The following is a 19291-nucleotide window of genomic DNA, read 5'->3' as shown; positions in this document are numbered from 1 at the left end:
AAAGTAATTAGCCTTGGATGTAGGTAAATTAATAAATAAGCACAGTTCATTACTTTGTTAATTCTTCTCTACAGAAAACAGCTGGCACTCAGTGTGTATCCATTAGTAACATGTAAATATGTAAACACTAAAATTATGTATCACATTATATTCCTATGAAATACCTAGTAGGTATCATTTCTTCTCTTTTAAATCTAATGAGGTAGGATTTTAGCTTTAACAAGTTTTAGCCTTTTCATGTACTTGAATTTCTTTTCTCTCTAAAATGCCTCTCATTACGTTGTCTTTCTTGTTTTTGAGAACTTTATAATGGACAATGCTAATCATAAATAATCTGTAAGCTCTTATTAGAGATGGGATAAGACTAGATTGTTGTGGCTTGCCCTGTTTTTGTTGTGTTTTTAGGCAGAGTGCTTGAATCTAATGGGGGAAATAAAGCCTAACGGTGTTGTGGATTGTATTCCTCCTGTGTGTTTTAGGGGTTTATTCTATTTTAGATCTCCTACTCTATCTTTTGACTGATGACCCAGGTTTCTGTTCAGAGTTGTTTCTGTGTGCTTGGCTCCTGATCCCATACAAGTCAGCCTGTCTGGCTGTGATAAAACATGGTTCTTTCAGAGCTTCTCCCAGATGAAGTAAAAATGACTCCCAGGTGGGTTCCTGAAGAACCAGAACAGATCTTCTCTCACAAGAGTTTTGGCACTTCGACAAAGCATGAAGTGAAAGCTTTTAGTTTTTGTGTTGGCTTGAAGGCTAATTTTAATTTTGTTTGCTTAGAAATTAATGTTTTTCTCTTGCATTTGCTTTTTCTAGTCACAAGCAGCCTTTCTTCTCAAATGGTGTCTTGTACTTTGCATTGTTAGACATGATCTACAAGCTATTATGGCATAATATTTTCAATTTTATACATATTTTGTTGTCTGAATTAAGTGACTTTGAGAATGAAATTAAAATCGATACTGTAATCTTTTTTTCTTTCTTCCTTTTTTTGTGATGATGAATTCCTAAAGTCAAAATTTTATTTGTTCTGTCTGGAAAAACAATAACACATAATGATACACAGATATATATCACTAGCAAACATGATTTGCCCGCTGGATTTGCATGGTGCATTGGGCAGCTTGAAAGTGGTTTGGTGTGGCTTGATGTAGAGTGCAAGCAAGAGGCCAGCCAGTGAGAAAGCTGGAGAATCAGGTCAAGGAACTAAGAGAAACAGCTGACCATTTTTGTTTGTTTGATCAGATCTTTTAAAAAATGCTCACATTTAATAGATGCCATAGATTTAGATTTGTGGTGTTTTGAACCGTGAAAGTTTATGTGAGATCATGTTTCTCGTCTCTTCTCTTCTCTTCTCTTCTCTTCTCTTCTCTTCTCTTCTCTTCTCTTCTCTTCTCTTCTCCTCTCTTCTCCTCTCTTCTCCTCTCTTCTCCTCTCTTCTCCTCTCTTCTCCTCTCTTCTCCTCTCTTCTCCTCTCTTCTCCTCTCTTCTCCTCTCTTCTCCTCTCCTCCCCTCTCCTCCCCTCTTCTCTTCTTCTCTTTTCTCTTCTCTTCCTTCTCCTTCTCCTTCTTTCTTTTTAATGATATGACTCTTACCATATCACTAAGTTGACAACCCAAACTGTGTTGATATTTCCTGATTTAAGAAGAGCCTTCCTGAAGGCTCTTACAGCTCCTTCTTCTTCCTTCCCTATTCCCTTAGTTCCCCCTTCTTACCACCCCACCTTTACCAGCCTTTGGGCCTCTGATTCCCACGAGGTCTTATTGCCCCTATGTAGGGACATCTTTAAAGAATTTGTGTTAGAAGTAAAAGAAGGGAGGAAGCTGGGGAAAGATGTTGTGGTTTAGTAGCTGATTTCGCCATACTCGCTCGCGTATAAGGAGGCTATTCTGTCCTGTATCATAATCCTATGTTTCTTCATTTGGCCTTTTCCCCTGCTCATTAAAACAAAATTTCAGGTCTTCAACCAATTACATAATCATTTGGGCTAAAGCTAGCAAATAATTCTGGGCAGGGTCATGTATGAAGTCTAGACAGATGTTTACTTTTTCTTCCTTCCCTGTGGGTTCTTCTCTCTCCATATTTTAAAAATACTGAAGACTCTCCTACCATACAAAGCAAAACAATATAAAACCACCCCTCTGAGCCTTGTTGACCCTGTTCATAGCCTGGTGGTTTCTCCTCACCATTAACTTTCAAGGGCAACCTACCTTTTGTTGCAATCTTTGTTTGCACTTTCAGTTTAGTTAAAAAAAAAAAAAAAAAAAAACTTACTGCGTGCCCGCCACATGACGGGCCTGGTTCTCCATGCAGTAACAATGAACAAGACAACTGTGATACCTTTCCTTTGGAATTTAAAGTGTCAGTGAAGAAAACTGTTCTTTCTAAGCTTCCTAAATACCTCCAATAGAGGTTGACAGATCTAATAGATTGACACTTCTCTCAACACTTGAAATCATTATCTTTATTCTCCCTTCTGATAAGAAGGAAACTCTGGTTTTTATGCCAATATTCTCTCGAGTCCTGGGAGAAAAAGACTTTTCCTCTGAGTCTACATTCTGAGTCTTTGTGTGATCCTTTTTCTCTTATATGGTTCTTTTTCAGACTCTTAAATGTTCTTATTTCCCAAAAGTACTTTCCACTAATTGTCCTTCTCACCTTTGCATGCAAAACACTTCTGGGACCATCTTACCTTTGTGCTGATGACTCCTCAGTTTTTTGTCTCCACTTGCACACTCTGTCCTGAGTTCCAGATCCTTGTAATCAAGACTGCTATCAGTGTGCCCCACGAACATCTCAAACTCAATTGTAATTAAAATCAACATTTCTCCCCACCTCAAAGCTGTAATTCTTTTCCTTGTCTCTAAATTACACCATTGTCTGTTCAGTGGTTTGTGCTATACTGGATCATTAGCCCTTAGCCTATCATACTAGTTCTTCCCTCCCCTCTTTTTATTGACTTCCTTTCTATCCTTTTTTCCCCCTTAGATTTTATCTATTCACTCATGAGAAACAGAGAGAGATAGACACACACACACACACACACACACACACACACACACACACACACATAGAGGGAGAAGCAGGCTCCCTGCAGGGAGCCTAATAGGAGACTCGATCCCAGGACCCTGGGGTCACAACCTGAGCCAAAGGCAGATGCTCAACCACTGAGCCACCCCAGTGCCCCTTTCTATCCTTATTGCCATTATCCATGTCCAGTAATATCCTCTCTCCCTCCCAGTGAGTCTCTTTTTTTTAAGACTCATTGGATTCACTGCTTCCAAAATTATTTTTGGCCTGTGATCCACACTCCCAGGAAATATGTGGATTACTGGAATCTATTTAGTCATGGAACCCATGCCTTGAACAGCTTTTGACTTCTAGGTGATATGAGAACTTAAAAATATAACTAAAATGATTTATTGATACTTAATCACATTCATAGTATGGAAAGACCATAGAGTTTGCCAGAGTTAACATAAGTATATAATTATATATAACAATATTAGGATATGTATTAAAGGTAGATAATAAAAGAAATCATATGTTAAGTTCCATATGAGTGGTATATATAATTCCCATAGGGATTTGGAAGAATGAGAGATCATTAATAGTAAAGCCCTTCATGAATGGAAAGAAACAAAGTAAAAAGCTAGCAAGGGTTAGTGGAAGATGGGGTGTGGGTGAAAGGGAGAAAAGGATGGAAGGAATAAAGGTATATGAAATTAACGCTTGTGAAATAAAAAAAAAAACGAGTTTTCTATGGATGCACTGACTGCATCATGTACGGGGTTTAATTGCCATGTTAGTGAAGACAAAGTCTTTTGATTTCATTCTCCTATAAGTTCTTCAGTTTTGCTTAATTTATGGTGACTGAACTATGTTCCTAATCCTGGCTAATAATTTTTTAGTTATCTACCTTCATCAAACAGGTGATTGGGCAATAGATTGTGTGTGTAACCAGAATAAACACATCCTTTGACAACAAAAAGAACCTAAAATACGTGCCCTCATGAATATCTGTTGTATATGTATTTGAGCTATGTGTTCTTCTGTCAATATTCTGACAGAAGCCTAGCTTCTGTCAAATTCTCAGATAGCCTAGCATTTTAAAGAATTCTGTTATTTTGGTGATTTCTTTATAGATAAACAATTTTAACCAAACTTCTTTAATTTTAGTCTTATCAATTCCAGAGATTATTAATGTTTATAACCTACAATGTGGGGCTATTTCCAACATATGTATGTAGTTTCATTCTTAAAAGTTAATTCAAGTCTTTGTGTACATTGTATAGATGTCTTATTAGTACATCTCTAGGTTTTTCAGAAATTGTATTTTTCTTTATTACCATTTCAACTAAAGTATTTTTTCAAGTTAGTCATACTAAGAATGGATGTATAAAAACTCAGTTTAAGATAAGAAGATCCTTGGTTGTAGAATGGAAATGATAAGGTCATTAAGATTTTTTCTTTTTTAAGATTTTATTTATTTATTAGAGACACAGAGAGAGAGAGAAAGGGAGAGACAGGCAGGCAGAGGGAGAAGCAGGCTCCATGCAGAGAGCCCGACGAGGGACTTGATTCCGGGTCTCCAGGATCACACCCTGGGCCCAAGGCAGTGCTAAACCGCCGAGCCACCGGGGCTGCCCCATTAAGATTTTTCGTGACCCAAATTGTATTAACATATAATATCCTAGAGCAGTGATTTTTAAACCCTTTTTGACTGTGATCCATTCTTGCTCTAGCTCTCTCTTGCTCATAATCTATGAGGTACACTTTGGTGTTTTCAATTACTTTCTGCTCTAGTCCCAAAGTGATTTCGCTCGGTGAATGGGAAATGCTGGTTGCGGCTCACTAAACTGATTTCATAATCCATTAATGGGTTATAAGCTGCAATCAATATCTTAGAGTAGATTCTTATAAAAGTTAATTTAAAAATGCAGAGCAGTATAAGGTAGCAAATTCAAATTATGCATAATTTGTTCCTTCAGGTAACTCCTATTGACATTTCAAAAATATTGAAGAAATATAGCATAGTAAGAATTGAAAAAATATCAAAAGATTTAAAGTGAAAAAAATTTAAACTTCTGTCTTCCTCAGCCTGGTGCTTCTGTACAAAAGTAGGCACTATAAATGACTCCTTTTGGCCTTACTGATTTTTTTAAATGTGTCTCTCAGCACTTATATATCTTCTATTAAAAAATTTTTTTTTCAAAGATTTTATTCGTTTATTTTGGAAAAAGAGAGCAAATGCACATGGGAGTGGGAGGAGGGCCAGAGAGGGAAGGAGAGGGACCAGCAGACTTTGTGCCGAGTATGGAGCCTGACAGGGACCTATCCCACAACCCTATGATCATGATCTAAGGTTACACCAAGACTCTGATGCTCAGCTGACTGAGCCACCTAGGCACCCCTATAACTTTTAAAAGTACCAAAAGATGTTATATATTCTGTTCCATCTATATCACTTAACATTTTATCTTGGTACTCTTTCCATACCAACAATACAGATCTATCTAATTCTTACTGTACTATTTTTCATGGCTATATAATATTCCATGGTGGGATGGTCCTTAATTTACTCAGCCAGTTTCCTATTGATACCATTTAGATACTATTAAGCTTTAACATTTCCCCCAATCTGATAGATGAAAAATATCTCCGTTGCTTCAATTTGCATTCTTAAATTGAGTCATTTTTTCATATAATTTTTGAGTATTTTAGTTTGTATTTCTTTTTGTGAAATATCTATTCATACTCTCAGCCCATTGTTTTATCAAAGTTTTTTTTTTCTTAATGTTTGTAAGCCCTATAAATGAAGCAAATTAGCCCTTTATTATTAATGTCTTACAATTTGGTGATGTTTTCTAATATCCTTTTGACTTTGTTTAGGATATGGTTTCTGAATAAGATAGTTTTGTAGTCACATTTATTAACCTTTTCCCTGTGAATTTTATTTAAAAGAAGCTTTCTCTATAGCAGATGTTTGTTTTAAGTGTGACCAGAACTTATATTGAAGAATTATGTTTCAGAGGAGAGTTAAGTGAGATTTGACATTTTATATGTATTTTTCAAGTGACCTTGGATGAAGACATTTCAAAGCTCCAAGATTATTCAAAGGAAGCTTATTTAATGTTGTCCCTTTTACATCTGTGCTAACTGCAATATTACTGAAAGTTTCAGTATTTTGAATTCCCTTTCATTATTATAATGCAGTAATTACTAGGTTCCCCCCCATCACTGCTTTAACATATTTTCATAAAAGCCACATATGTCACAGTAAAGCTCTTTTAAAAAGGTAAAGTTAATACTCAGTGGGAATATTTAGGATTTATTAATTCTAATAGATGTTTAATGTAAAAGAAGTCATTTGTTTCATTGTGGAAACTCACCCCCCTCTGTGTTTGCTTATAATGCATACAAAGGTTTTTTAGCAGAGTAGGAAGGAAGTGAATTTTCTGTTTAATGGAAACAATACAGTGGACATTTCCTGGATTGCATTTTGGTCAGATCATTTAGTAGCTTTACTTATTACTACTGTTTGAATTCCTCTGAGGTCTTCAGGAACTATGAATGATTAATTTACTTGAGCCTTGTCTTCACTGTGTTTACATTCTCTAGAAGTATAGTGATGTAAAATACATTGAGTTACTGATATTGGTATTTTAGTTGTTAATATTTAATCAAAATCTTTAGCTATAAGTTGTAAATGTTAGTGCAATTTCTTGCAGTGGTATGGGAGGGGTATCTGACCACTGATAATGCCAGTCATTCTGAAAAGCAGAACCTCCAACATGTATTAAACAAATTCCTTCAGAAGCAAAACCCCTTCCCTCTCTGTAAAGATCCTCAGCCAGAACCATCTAGATGGCGGGGCAGGGAGGGAGTAGGTAGGAGATGGCTTTCAGGGCTATTTGGTCACCTGCTTTTGTTAAAGAGAATGTAAACTGTATATTTTAGAAGTATAAGTTATAAAGGTATGGGTTAGGTGTGAACCCAGATAGCTTGAGAGTGCACTAAGATAAAAATAAGGGGCACCTAGCAGCTTAGTTGGTTAAGTGTCTGCCTGCAGCTCAGGTCATGATCCCAGGGTCCTGGGATCAAACTCCGCATCAGGCTCCTTGCTTGGCGGGGAGTCTGCTTCTTCTTCTTCTTCTGCTGTTCTCTTATGCTCTCTCTCTCTCTTTCTCAATATAAATAAATAAAATCTTTTTTTAAATGAGGTTTATTATGACCATTGCGGATAAAATGACTACTATATTTGCTTAATTAATCAAATGCCGACTTCAAGTTTCAGACTCACTAAATTCCTTATTAGAAATTTTGTTTCTTGGTTTTAAAAATATTATTTTTTTTCAATGTGGAATAAATGTCATCTAACCGGTGTGTTTGCAAACCAGTTCATATAGTGTTGCTTTCATCTTCTCATTCAATAAAACTTGCTACGTGTCTGCTTTGTGCCAGATCCTGTGCTAGGTGGTTTTATAAATATTCATCTGGAAAGAAAAGCCATCTCTACTACACAGTGTTAGAAGTGTGCCATGGCAAATTTAGAATAAAGTATGACTTTCATTTGATATTTGCTCCTAAAAGATGAATAGTGAAGGATTCTTAGAGTTTGTATCTTTTCTTTTCTTTTTTTTTTTTTTTTTTTTTTGAACTGGTGTCTTCATGACATAATGAGAATAACTGCTGAGTGCACGTCCTTGCAGGTTGAGGCTCTGTACTTCTCAGTGCTCTTTCCAACAAGCATCTTCAGTAAGAGTACCTTCTTGGACTTCCCAGAGCAGATTAGGTTTGCTGTCTTTGCATATTCTGTATTTTTCTTAATAGCCTCATAATAGTTATAATCATTTGTTCAATCTTTCTCCTCTTTGGTCTCCATTAGGCCGTAAACTAACCTGAGGGGACTCCCTGTGCCTGCAGTATGCTAGGCATTCATGTTTATTAAGGAATTTTGACTTTTTTTTTCCTCCTCTCACTGCTACCTGCTGGGTATTTTCTTTCTTTCTTTTCTTTCTTTTCTTCCTGCTGGGTATTTTCTATCATGTTTCTGCCTCATCTCCATGAGCCAGGGCAAGGCTGTGTGGGAGATATTGGGTAATGGGCAGAATTCTGTGCAGTACAGAGACCTTGGGAGCCCATTTGTGATGGTGGCATAGGAAATATCCTTATGGTGAAGGCCACAACATAGGCAGACAGACATATGGCAATTATGATACTACTCCCTTTATCAAGAAAAAGCTCACTTGTCCTTAATTTGGATCTTATCCATCTGCCTCATTTACAATGCAGTTTTTTTTAAAGGATTTTATTTATTTATTCATCAGAGACAAAGAGAGAGAAGCAGAGACACAGGCAGAGGGAGAAGCAGGCTCCATGCAGGGAGCCCGACGTGGGACTCGATCCTGGGACCCCAGGATCAGGCCCTGGGCTGAAGTTGGCACTAAGCCACTGAGCCACCCAGGCTGCCCTACAACGCAGTTTTATCTTGAGTCTCAGATTCTCCCAACACCCTCCCCCAAGAGATTATTTCTGGAAAAATAGATTTAGCCTTTGGGATGGATGGTTTTGAATATTCTATTTAGGAATTTTAACTTTGAAGCCATTTAAGATTTTGAGATGGGAGAGTTAACATTATCAGACTTTTTATTTTAGGAAGATATTCTGATGTTGATGCATAGGATGTATTAGAAGAGGTAGGAGATACATCATCACTCATCAATTCAGCCAGCATTTGTTGGAACACCTACCATGTGTCTGGCTTGTTCAAGACAATGGAAATGTAGAGATGCAAGATATAGTCTCTGTACTCCAGGACCTCATAATCTATTAAGGGAGATAGATAATTAAACTACATCATAATTTTATTTAATTAATGGTGTGTTAACAAGGTAGAAACAGGAGATACCTACTTCTGACTAGGAGTTTCAGGGAAGACTTCCTAAAAGCCATGACGAACTCCTCCTTTCTGAAAAAGCAAGTAGGCATTAATGAGACAAAGAGGATACGGAGGATCTTTCCAGGTAGAGAGAGGAGCACATGTGTAAATACTAGTTAAGGGTTTTCTTTTAATTGTCAAGATGAGAATTCATGAGTGGCACTTAAAAGGTAGAGTACAAAAAAAAAAAAAAAAGGCAGACTACGTAGCACTTGTTCAGTGACTGGAAACTGATTGATTATAAGTTTTGAGCCTATCTTGGTGATTAGGAAGTATTAGTGTAATTGCAGTAGTGGACACACTAAGAGGGAGGTAGAGGTGAGCAAGTGATGTTCAGTCTTGCATCTGTGGGTTTTGAGGCACAGTGGGATTTCATGAGGATGTTTATATGCATAGTTGGGAATTGATGTCAGAGTTTAGGGGCAAGATTAGAGCTAGCGATTGAGATTTGGGATTTTCCATAAAAGTAATAGCTAAACCTCAGACACATAAGTAAGATGTCAAGAGGGACTGCCAAATAGAAAAGGAAAAGAGAACTAGAGCAGAATTATGGAGAATAAGACAATACTTTTTTTTTTCTTAAAGCAAGGATCTAAACAAGGAGTTTAAATTGGATTTTTTTTCCTTCCTCATTTTCTTCTAGGAGAAAGGGAAATGAGAGATGAGAAGGAAATCAACATTTGTTAGAGGTTTACTTATTGAAACCCCAAGACTCTAAAACAATGTTCTAGAGTCAAAGACAAATTTAGTTTTGATCATTGTGAGGGTAGGGAAAATTTTTAATTGGGAACATTGAAACAAGAAAAGATTTTTTGACTACCTCAATGAATCAGAAAGCCCTGGAGAATTCCAGTTATGTAGGTTTTACTTTGTAAACTCTTTATTTTGATATGCATCTGATTCTTTTTTTCATATTTAAACTATATATTCAGAGTGCCGTTGATTTATAAGAAACGTACAACTTTATCCTATAGAATATGTTACATGAAAGATTAAACACTCATCGTTTAAAAAAAAACATATCTCTCACAGTTGAGGGCATATTTATTTATTTATTACAGACCTCACTTGGTTTCAAGTATCTCTCTCAGACCTCAAGTACTACAGGTACTTGAGGAAGCCAGACTGTTACAAAATGGAAAAGAAAGTAACTTCTGTATCCTTAGTATTATCATGGATTCAACCAGGGGCTGTTTCAGGAATTTGGTAAGGAGATGCTATGGCATTCCACATCACAGCACATCCCCCTTTAACAGGTTCTCTGTCCAGACTGGTTGGTCTCTTCCACTTATGTTTACCAACAATAGCAGCTATTGTTCATCAAGAACTTATAGTATGCCAGGCATTCTGCAAATATTATGTCATTTAGTCCACATCCCATTCTTGTTAATAAGAGTTAATTGGAGCAATAATTATAATTTATCAAGTATGTAGCATACCCTATGCATTTTTGTTACATGGTCAATGTACTTATATTCCTTAATTCTTACAGAGACTGTGTTTGTTTGGCAGTAGGTATTCATTATTCCATGAGGCTCAGAAGGGTTTCGAAATCAATTTGCTTTATGTCATACAGTTGATAAGTCAGAACTCAAACTCAGATCTCAGATTTCGAAAACCCCTACTTTTTGCATTATGCCTGCTGCTTCACCATCGCTTCTACTTTGTGGTAGTGGGAGCATTGACCTCCCTGATGTTTATGTCTAGTACCCAAGCAGTGTCCCTAAAGTAAAATAAAGCAAAATAATTTAAGGCCACCGTGAACCAAAGCTGGGTTACTGTTTTATAGACCCCTTTTCAGAGTATGAGTGCCACCTGCTGGAGGGTTATAATGTATCTATATGCTTGCAAAGATCAGCTTCCAAAAGGGTTACTGTCAAAGATGTGGAAGTGTCAGATTTCAAAATGCTAATTCTTAGGTTTCAGTTTGGGAAGACTGTGGCATTTTGAAATTAGGTGAGTCCCCTCTCTGCCATAAAATAACTACCTTATTTGTCTTCCTTTTTTGCAGGGGAGGGGGTCATACACTTTGAAAAATGATACATTCAGTGCTTCCTAAAGTAAAGCCATTTTCACAATGGGAAAGATTGATAATCAAATGAATCATGCAATTACTTTCAACAGGTCAAATAAAAATAGAAAATTGAGGGTGCCTGGGTGGCTCAGTTGGTTAAGCATCTGATTCTTAATTTCAGCTCAGGTCATGATCCTCAGGGTTGTGAGATCAAGCTCCTCATTGGGCTCTGCTCTGGGCATGGAGCCTGCTTGAGATTCTTTCTCTCTCTCCCTCTCCTCTTGCCTCATCTCTCTCCCCCCCCCTTAAAAAAAAAAGAACAGAAAATTGAATTTACTTTGAGATAAGTGAGTGAGTGATTGAAGTCTAAAAGGATACCCTAAAAGAGGAATCTGGAACCCATGGGGGCATCAGAGACTTGGAGAACAGAATGAGAGGAGAAGAAAGATGTGTGTATTACAAAAAAAAAAAATGGGGGCAGCCTGGGTAGCTCAGCAGTTTAGTGCTGCCTTCGGCCTGGGGCTTGGTCCTAGAGTCCCAGGATTGAGTCCTGCGTCGGGCTTCCTTCATGGAGCCTGCTTCTCCCTCTGCCTGTATCTCTGCCTCTCTGTCTCTCTCTCTCTCTCTCTCTCTCTTACATGAATGAATAAATAAAATCTTTTTTTAAAAATGGGCTCTGTTGTTGTTAGTCTCCCAAGCCTCCCCAACGTGAGTCAGGACCCTAAATTGTGCTTTAAGAAAAGTTTAGGGTTGTAACTTTAAATTATTATATGTTTAGGATAGTGAAAAATGGATACTCTTTATATTTGCTTATATGCCCTTGAAGGAAGATCAGATAAAATGTAGGCATGTTCATTGCACATTCTTCATTAAGCTCTGTTGAGATTATGTTAGTGCTCTGAGTATCTGCACAGAAAATATTATCATTTAGTGTGGGCTTTTCACAGGAAAGTCACATTATACTTCACTGTTGTTTAGATATGATTAAAGCATATCTCTAATTGCGTGATGTTGTGTTGGATGAATATTTGCATGACAAGAGATTCAAGTCCATTGGTAGAATCTGATATTGCCAAGAATTAAGGAAGGTCCAAGCACACCCATCTCCTTCTTTCTTTGAGTCCCTTTTCAAATCAATCACATAAGAAGCTGTGATAATTTGATAGTATCTTATCTTAGCAGGTAGATTTCTGGAGAGAAAGAACTTTCTTTCGGGGTGTGTGTCTGCATGTGTGTGAATTTTATTTATTTATTTATTTATTTATTTATTTATTTATTTATTTTCCTTTTTTTTTAATTTATTTTTTATTGGTGTTCAATTTACCAACATACAGAATAACCCCCAGTGCCCGTCACCCATTCACTCCCACCCCCCTGAACTTTTAAATAATAAAATAATGCTCGTTATAGAGAACTTGGAAAACAAAAATAGAACTAAAAACCACACCTAATCCCACCACCCAGAGATGACTATATTCATGCTTTGATGTATTTCCTATTTGATAAACATTTAATATCTTGCAGCCTTTTTATATTATATCACAATATTGTAGTATATGTCTTTTCTCAGGTACTTAAAAGCTCTTGGCCTATGCATGTAAGTTTACAATATGTGGATATACCACAATTCACATACCAGTGTTCTTATTATTGGACATTTATGTTTGCTGTTTCTTCAGCAAATAGCGGCAGAGAAACTTCCTTGTTTTTGTTTGTTTGCTTCTGTAAATCAGGGTAGAGAGTACACTGTTGTGTGGCATTTGTTTCGGATCTAGCATTTTGTTAGCAAACTAACCTTGAGTGGCTTAATCTCTGCTTTAATTTTCTAGGTGTGTCCCCCATGCTGCCCTTTTTCCTGTGTACATTTTCTTCAGAATTTTGTAGTGTTTATTTCATTCACGGCCCTTTCAAGAAGCACCCTCGCAGCACCCTTTTGCTCTTGAGGTTCCACACAGGTGGAATACCTCACCCTGAACTCTTAAGAACTGTGTTTCTGCTCTTTACATCAAGGCAGCTCTCTTCCACTTCCGGTAGTGTGGGCGCTAGTTGAGAGAACTGTTCCTTTTTAAGCCTAAAATAAATGTAGCTTGCAGTAAGTCAGTGTCCTTAAAAAAACTGTTTCAGACATGGTCTATTTAGTTTATTAAAAACAAAATCGTTCAAAACACCTTTTGAAAGGATACTAAAGTTTTATAATATTCCAAGCTATTTCCTGGTTTATCTCGTAAGAACTAGGTAGGTTCAGTAGATTTAATTCTTTTGGCAAATATTTATTGAGTGCTTACTATGTGCTAGGCACCATTTTAAGGGGGAGGGGGGTGGCATATAAAACCAGCAAAAACTTTGCTTTTCATGGAGCTTATATGTTAATGGCAAGAGACAGACAATAGACAAGATAAAATAAATAAAGAATACCTAAGTCCCTAGTTCTTAAATGAAGCCTTAGGAACCAGATATGTTTTAGATTCAAAAATTTTATTTTTGAAAGATTTTATTTATTTATTTGAGAGAGAGAGTGAAAGAGATCATGAGCAGGGGGCAAGGGCAGAGGGAGAAGCAGACTCCCCGCTGAGCAGGGAGCCCGATGTGGGACTCCATCCCAGAACCCTAGGATTGTGACCCAAGCCATATAAAATGAACAGGAATAAATTAAAAATTGTCCTCATAGTTTAATGGGAGGCAGTTGTAAACAGTTAAACAGCATGAAAACAGCATGAAAATATACTAATATAAATAAACATGAAGTACAGATGGTTCTGTGAAGCCAAATCTCCAGTACCCTCAAACTTGCTTGTTCAGTGACCTGACCAAGAAACATACACAGAATATTGTCAAAGTGTGGGACCTTTAATATCAACTGGCTTCTCCACTAATCCCCTGTGCCCAGTAAGTTTCCAGAGAGCCTTGCTGGTGACACTTCTGCACGGCTTACAAGGCTCCCCATTATTTGGCCTTTGTCTTATCTCTTGTTTTACTTCCTCAGACCCATCCCTGGTATTGGAGATGATCAGTTTTGTATTTTTGAAATACCACTTTGTAGAGTGAAAGACAAATTCAAAGAAGAAGCAGAATAGGCTTGGGTAGCATTAGTTTGCTATTTCTTTGCCTCATTTGCCTTCATGTAGACGTTGAGTGACTTACAGAGACCTGTAGAGTCGGACTCAGCACATATGCAGAAATAGAAAGTGTATATTGCTGTAGTAGAAAATACAAATTTGGGGCTGAGGGAAAAATTTCTACTAAGTCCATGCAGTTGCAAACTTTACACTTTTCTCTCCTGTATGTTGTATTAAAAGGAAAAATATATGGTGGCTTCTCAAAAAATTAAACATAGAATTACCATGGAATACATCAGTTTTACTCCTGGGTATATACAAGAATAATCCTGGGTATATACAAGAATTGAAAGCAAGTACTCAAAGAGGTATTTGTACATCAGTGTTCAAGACAGTGTTATTCATTCATAGTAGCCAAAAGGCGGAATCAAGCCAGGTGTCCATGGGATAATGAAAAGGATGAATGGATAAATAAAGGTGCTATGTACATACAGTGCAATATTTTTCTAAAAATTTGTTTGCTGAGAGCAAGAATGAGAGAGAGAAAGAGAGATAGCATGGTGGGGAGGAACAGAAGGGGAGGGAGAGAGAATCCTCAAGCAGACTCCCTACTGAGTGAGTAGCCTGAGTGGGGCTCCATCCCACAACCCTGAGATCACGACCAAGAGTCAGCCGCTCAACTGACTACACCACCCAGGTGCCCCTACAATGGAATATTTAGCTTTCAAAAGAAAAGAAATTCTGACATATGATCTAACATGGATGAACCTGGGAGATGTGTTAAGTGAAAGAAGCTAGACACAAAAGGACCAATATTATATGATTCCATTTTTGTGAGGTACCAGGAATAGTCCAATCCATAGAGACAAAGTAGAGTAGTAGAGGGGTTTGGAATAGGGTAATATTGTTTAATGGAATTGCGTCTTTTTTTTTTTTTTAAGATTTTATTTATTTATTCACGAGAGACAGAGAGGCAGAGACACAGGCAGAGGGAGAAGCAGGCTCCATGCAGGGAGCCCAGTGCAGGACTTGATCCGGGACCCTGGGATCATGATCTGAGCCAAAGGCAGATGCTCAACCGCTGAGCCACTTAAGCGCCCTAGTGGTATTGTGTTTCATTTGAGATGTTAAAAGAAGTCTTGGAGAAAGGATGGTGGTGATAGTTGCACAACAGTGTGTATATATTTAAAGCCATTGAACTGTACACTTAAAAATGGTGAAAATGATAGATTTATGTCATATATATTTTACCACAATAGAAAAAAAAAGGAACCTGGAAAGAAAAAGACCCAAGAATATCACCCCTGTAATAAAGAAAAAGAAAGATTTCTACATGTTAATATTATACTGATATTGGAGAGAATTTTTAGGGTAGATAGTAAGTAGTACTATAAGGCCAGATAAAATATATATTCATATTTGCTTTTATTTGCATAAAGAAACACTGGAAGGATTAACTAATAAAAGTTGTTAGTTCCAGCAGGTAAGGAGGACTAAGATCTGCAGGGGCAGGAGTGGTAATGAAACATCTCAATGGATAGCGTTTTATGTACCCTTGATTTTGGGACCATGTAAATGTGTCACCTATTCAAAATACTCTTTAAACATGGGAGTTAAAGTGCTTTCATTGTAGAGGGATCACCAATTTGTAGTCACATAAAACATAACTTTTTAGAGATATTGATTAAATATTGCTACATGTGACATCCCTTCCCCTGGACAAGTCAGAGCCAGGTTTAGATGCAGAAGTGAGTTTCACCCCCCCTTCCACTTCAGGCAACAAAGAGAACGTATTTTGGGTAGAGACTTTTAATAAAGCCAAACTTTCTTAGTTCATTAACACCAAGAGTCAGAAAGAAAGGGCGACGAGACATTGCACCGGCAGTGAGGCCTACAGTGAGGCAGTGAGGGTCCAAGTGCTTGAAGTTGACCATGGCAAGAAGGGTTATTAGACATATGAGCCCCTGAGTCTGGGAGCCTTAGCCATTCAAAAGCAGGAAACTATCTGGATACAGCTCTGCATCCTCCACTTTCTCTGACTCAGTCATTAATTAGGAGTATATTATGTCTAATGTTTGCATCTGAAGCAAGAAGCAGGATTGTTGAACATTTCTTGGGCAGTGGGAACAGAGCTGCCCACCTAATTGCCCCCCTCTCTTCCTCCTACCAAGGGAGTAGGACTATTAGATCTTCCCGGACATTTTCTTCCAGCTCTTCCTTTCCCACCTAGATCCAGTAGGAAGTATGGATAGAATCCTGAGGCAGACTATAAAGTAGAAGGCTGTCTAGGGGCAGCCCAGCCCATCCTAACGGTTACTTTTTAGCCGTGATCCAGGGCATGTGGGTTGAAGGAGAACCCAAAGAGTCACATCCAGGAACCATGCCCAGATTATAGCTGGCAAAGCACCACCTTCCAGCAAGGTGGTCAAAGTGTAGGTCCAAGAGCAGCAAGAGCTGAAGTACAGAAGCCAAAATGAGAGAATTGATGAACTGGGACACCTAACCTTGAAAGTAGTGAAGAATCAGGCAACCGGGAAGTAATTTATAAAAGTTCCAGAGATGGTAGTTCACGTGATTTTTACATGATTCCAGCAGAGGCACCGAAGGTATACTTTACTCATTTAGAGTTATTAGGAAAAAAAGAAAAATAAAAATAACCACACTTATTAGAATGAGTAAGCAATTCATTCTTTTTCTCTTGTCTCGTTGATCGATTTGTACGTCTGTCTTGCCCATTACACTATAGGAATGAAAGACAAGGATTTTAGCCACACTGGGAAAAACATGGACTTTGAAATTAGTCAGATCCCTTTAAATGCAAACCTATTCTCTTTCTAGGTGTTTGGTCGAGTTATTTTTATAACACTGGACTTCAGCTACCATGCGCACCATAGGGTTGTTGAAAGGATTAAACGAGAGAAAAACCATGTATGTAAAGTCATCCTACACACTGAGAGTATTCAGTAGAGATTTTGTTCCTTCTCCCTTTTTGCATGTCCCACAGATTTTTACATTTAAAAGACATTTAGAATATCACATTGAGTATGCTAGTGTTAAATCTGAACCGGTTAAGGACAGCCTGAGGGAGGCGCGTTTATAAGGCTTTCCTCTTGAACAGCTAAAGTCATTGTTGCTAAATAATTTATCAGACAACTGCCTGTGATGTGCCAAGTGCTAAGTTTTCACTTGCGGATCTGGTCTATCTTCTTATGATTTCCTTCTTCTTCTCAGGGTCCAGCTTCTACTCTGTGAGGGCCTATTCTTTTCCTCTATTTATGGGACCTCTTCTCTACACCACTTTTTTTTTTTTTAATCAGTGGGTATAAAAGGCATTACCTTATGCTCACTGCTTTTCTAAAAAACGTCAACCACATGCTCTAGGCATGGTTAAGTGTAGGGATTGCTAAATATCTTTTTCCTTCTTTTGTCAAATATTTACTGAGCACATACTGTGCTAAGGTAGAAAAAAAACCCAGAATTAATACGTGATTCCTGCCCCCCCAACAGCATTCCAAGACATATTTAGTTACTTAGTGATATGATATTACCTTTGTTTACCATTTTACATTTTACTGTTTAAAATGATTGCATTTTAAAAACAGACACATACACCTAGGAATAGGATTGGAAGGATGTGTGCCAAGATGTAGCAGAGGTTCTCTCTGAGTAGGGGTATTTCTTTTTAATTTTATTTTAGTCATCTAGATTGTCTAAGTTTTCAAAGATTTTGCTGGAAAGCTATAGAAAAATGCATCACTGCCTCTTCCTTGAGAACAGGAGAGTGACCCCTCTCTTCCTCTTGCATTCAGCTATTGCGAGAATTGAAGCACCCGAATGTGATCGCATTGCAGAAGGTGTTCCTTTCTCACAGTGACAGGAAGGTGTGGCTGCTCTTTGATTATGCAGAACATGATTTGTGGGTAAGTCTGAAGTCACTTTATCTTTTAAGGCTGTGTTATCTAGGTATGGAGCAACAGATGTATGCACTACGTACTGCTAATGCACGTAAAGGAAAACTTGCTTTGTTTAGAGGAGTTTAAAATAAATACTAAATGAAATGCAGATTTAAAAGAATTTGAGCAATAAACATTGTCATCTTATACTGAGAAGATAGCATTTGTAATATTCAAAAATTTCACTGCAGAAAGTGTTAATGTGCGTGAGATCGTCATTTTATGCAAGTAATCAATGACAGTTTACTGATAAGTGTAGTGAAAATTGCTTCCTTTTTTTTTTTTTAAAGATTTTATTTGTTTATTCATGAGAGACACAGAGACAGAGGCAGAGACACAGGCAGAGGGAGAAGCAGGCTCCCTGCAGGGAGCCCAATTGGGGACTGGATCCCAGGACCTGGGGTCACACCCTGAGCCAAAGGCAAATGCTCAACCACTGAACCACCCAGTGGCTTCCTTTTGTGGTACACACAGTAGTTCAAATTTCACCAGTTATGTATTTGTGAATAATTTCTCTTTCTAAGTTGAGGTCAATCCCTTGCAGCATTTTGCCATTTAAAACCGACTCTACCAAATAGAAGTACATACGTGTGGTTTTGCAAAGATTAGCCAAAAATTCTAATTCCAAATTTTTAAAGTTAGAAATCAGGGCATTTAAACATTTTATCCAAGAAGTTGCTAAAAGTAAAAAAAAAAAAAAAAAAAAAAAAAAAATTCAAGCTTGGTAGTAAGTCCAAATTTTGGATAGTTAAGTCTTGACTTAACATGGTGTGGTTTATCATCTATATAAATTACACATCTATTTAGGAATAACTTTAACAGACTTATAGGTCTTGAAGGAACTTAGAGAATTTATGCTATTATAGCATATTGTCAAAGCTGTTCAGTGAATTTTTTTCCTTTCTTTTTCATGGATATTCATAAATGTTGTGTTTTCCCCATTTTTCTGTATGGTTTATATTTCTGCCCAGGTTTACTTGATAATGTGATAATGTTTGAACACATGATATGATGAAAGGACATGTAGTGCATCGGACTAGTTAAGTCCTTAGAACTGTGTTGCCCCATAGTGGCCCCTAGCAACATGTACCTATGGAGCACTTGAAGTGTAGCTGGTCTAAATTGAGATGCATTATAAATATAAAATGCATACTGACTTTTGAAGACTTGGCATGAAAGAGATATAAAATACCTCATTAATATTTTTATATTAATTATGTTGAAACGATAATATTTTGAATATACTGGGTTGATTAAAATATATTACATTAATTTTACCTGTTTCTCTTTTTTTCCCCTTCTGATGTGGCTATAAAAAGTTAAAATGTGG

At 37.3% G+C, this 19291-nt stretch overlaps 1 protein-coding gene across 10 annotated transcripts in view; it reads left to right on the top strand.

Moving 5' to 3' along the window:
• CDK19 (cyclin dependent kinase 19) overlaps nt 1-19291 on the top strand; it is a 158262-nt gene that overhangs the window by 90794 nt on the left and 48177 nt on the right. For 5 of the 10 annotated variants that reach the window (XM_025444894.3, XM_049092463.1, XM_025444896.3 and 2 more), the window contains one exon: nt 17818-17928. The exons of 1 other annotated variant lie outside the window; for it this stretch is intronic. In XM_025444894.3, coding sequence (XP_025300679.3) covers nt 17818-17928 — 111 coding nt within the window. Of the gene's footprint in view, nt 1-16846; nt 16937-17817; nt 17929-19291 lie in introns of all 10 variants that reach the window. 4 more of the 10 variants (XM_049092462.1, XM_049092461.1, XM_049092464.1 and 1 more) reach the window with 1 other exon arrangement.

The sequence above is a fragment of the Canis lupus genome, chromosome 12 (genome assembly GCF_003254725.2).
Source record: "Canis lupus dingo isolate Sandy chromosome 12, ASM325472v2, whole genome shotgun sequence".
Lineage (NCBI taxonomy): Eukaryota > Metazoa > Chordata > Mammalia > Carnivora > Canidae > Canis > Canis lupus.
Note: the sequence above shows the minus strand (reverse complement) of the source record. Positions and strands in the feature narration are given on the sequence as shown.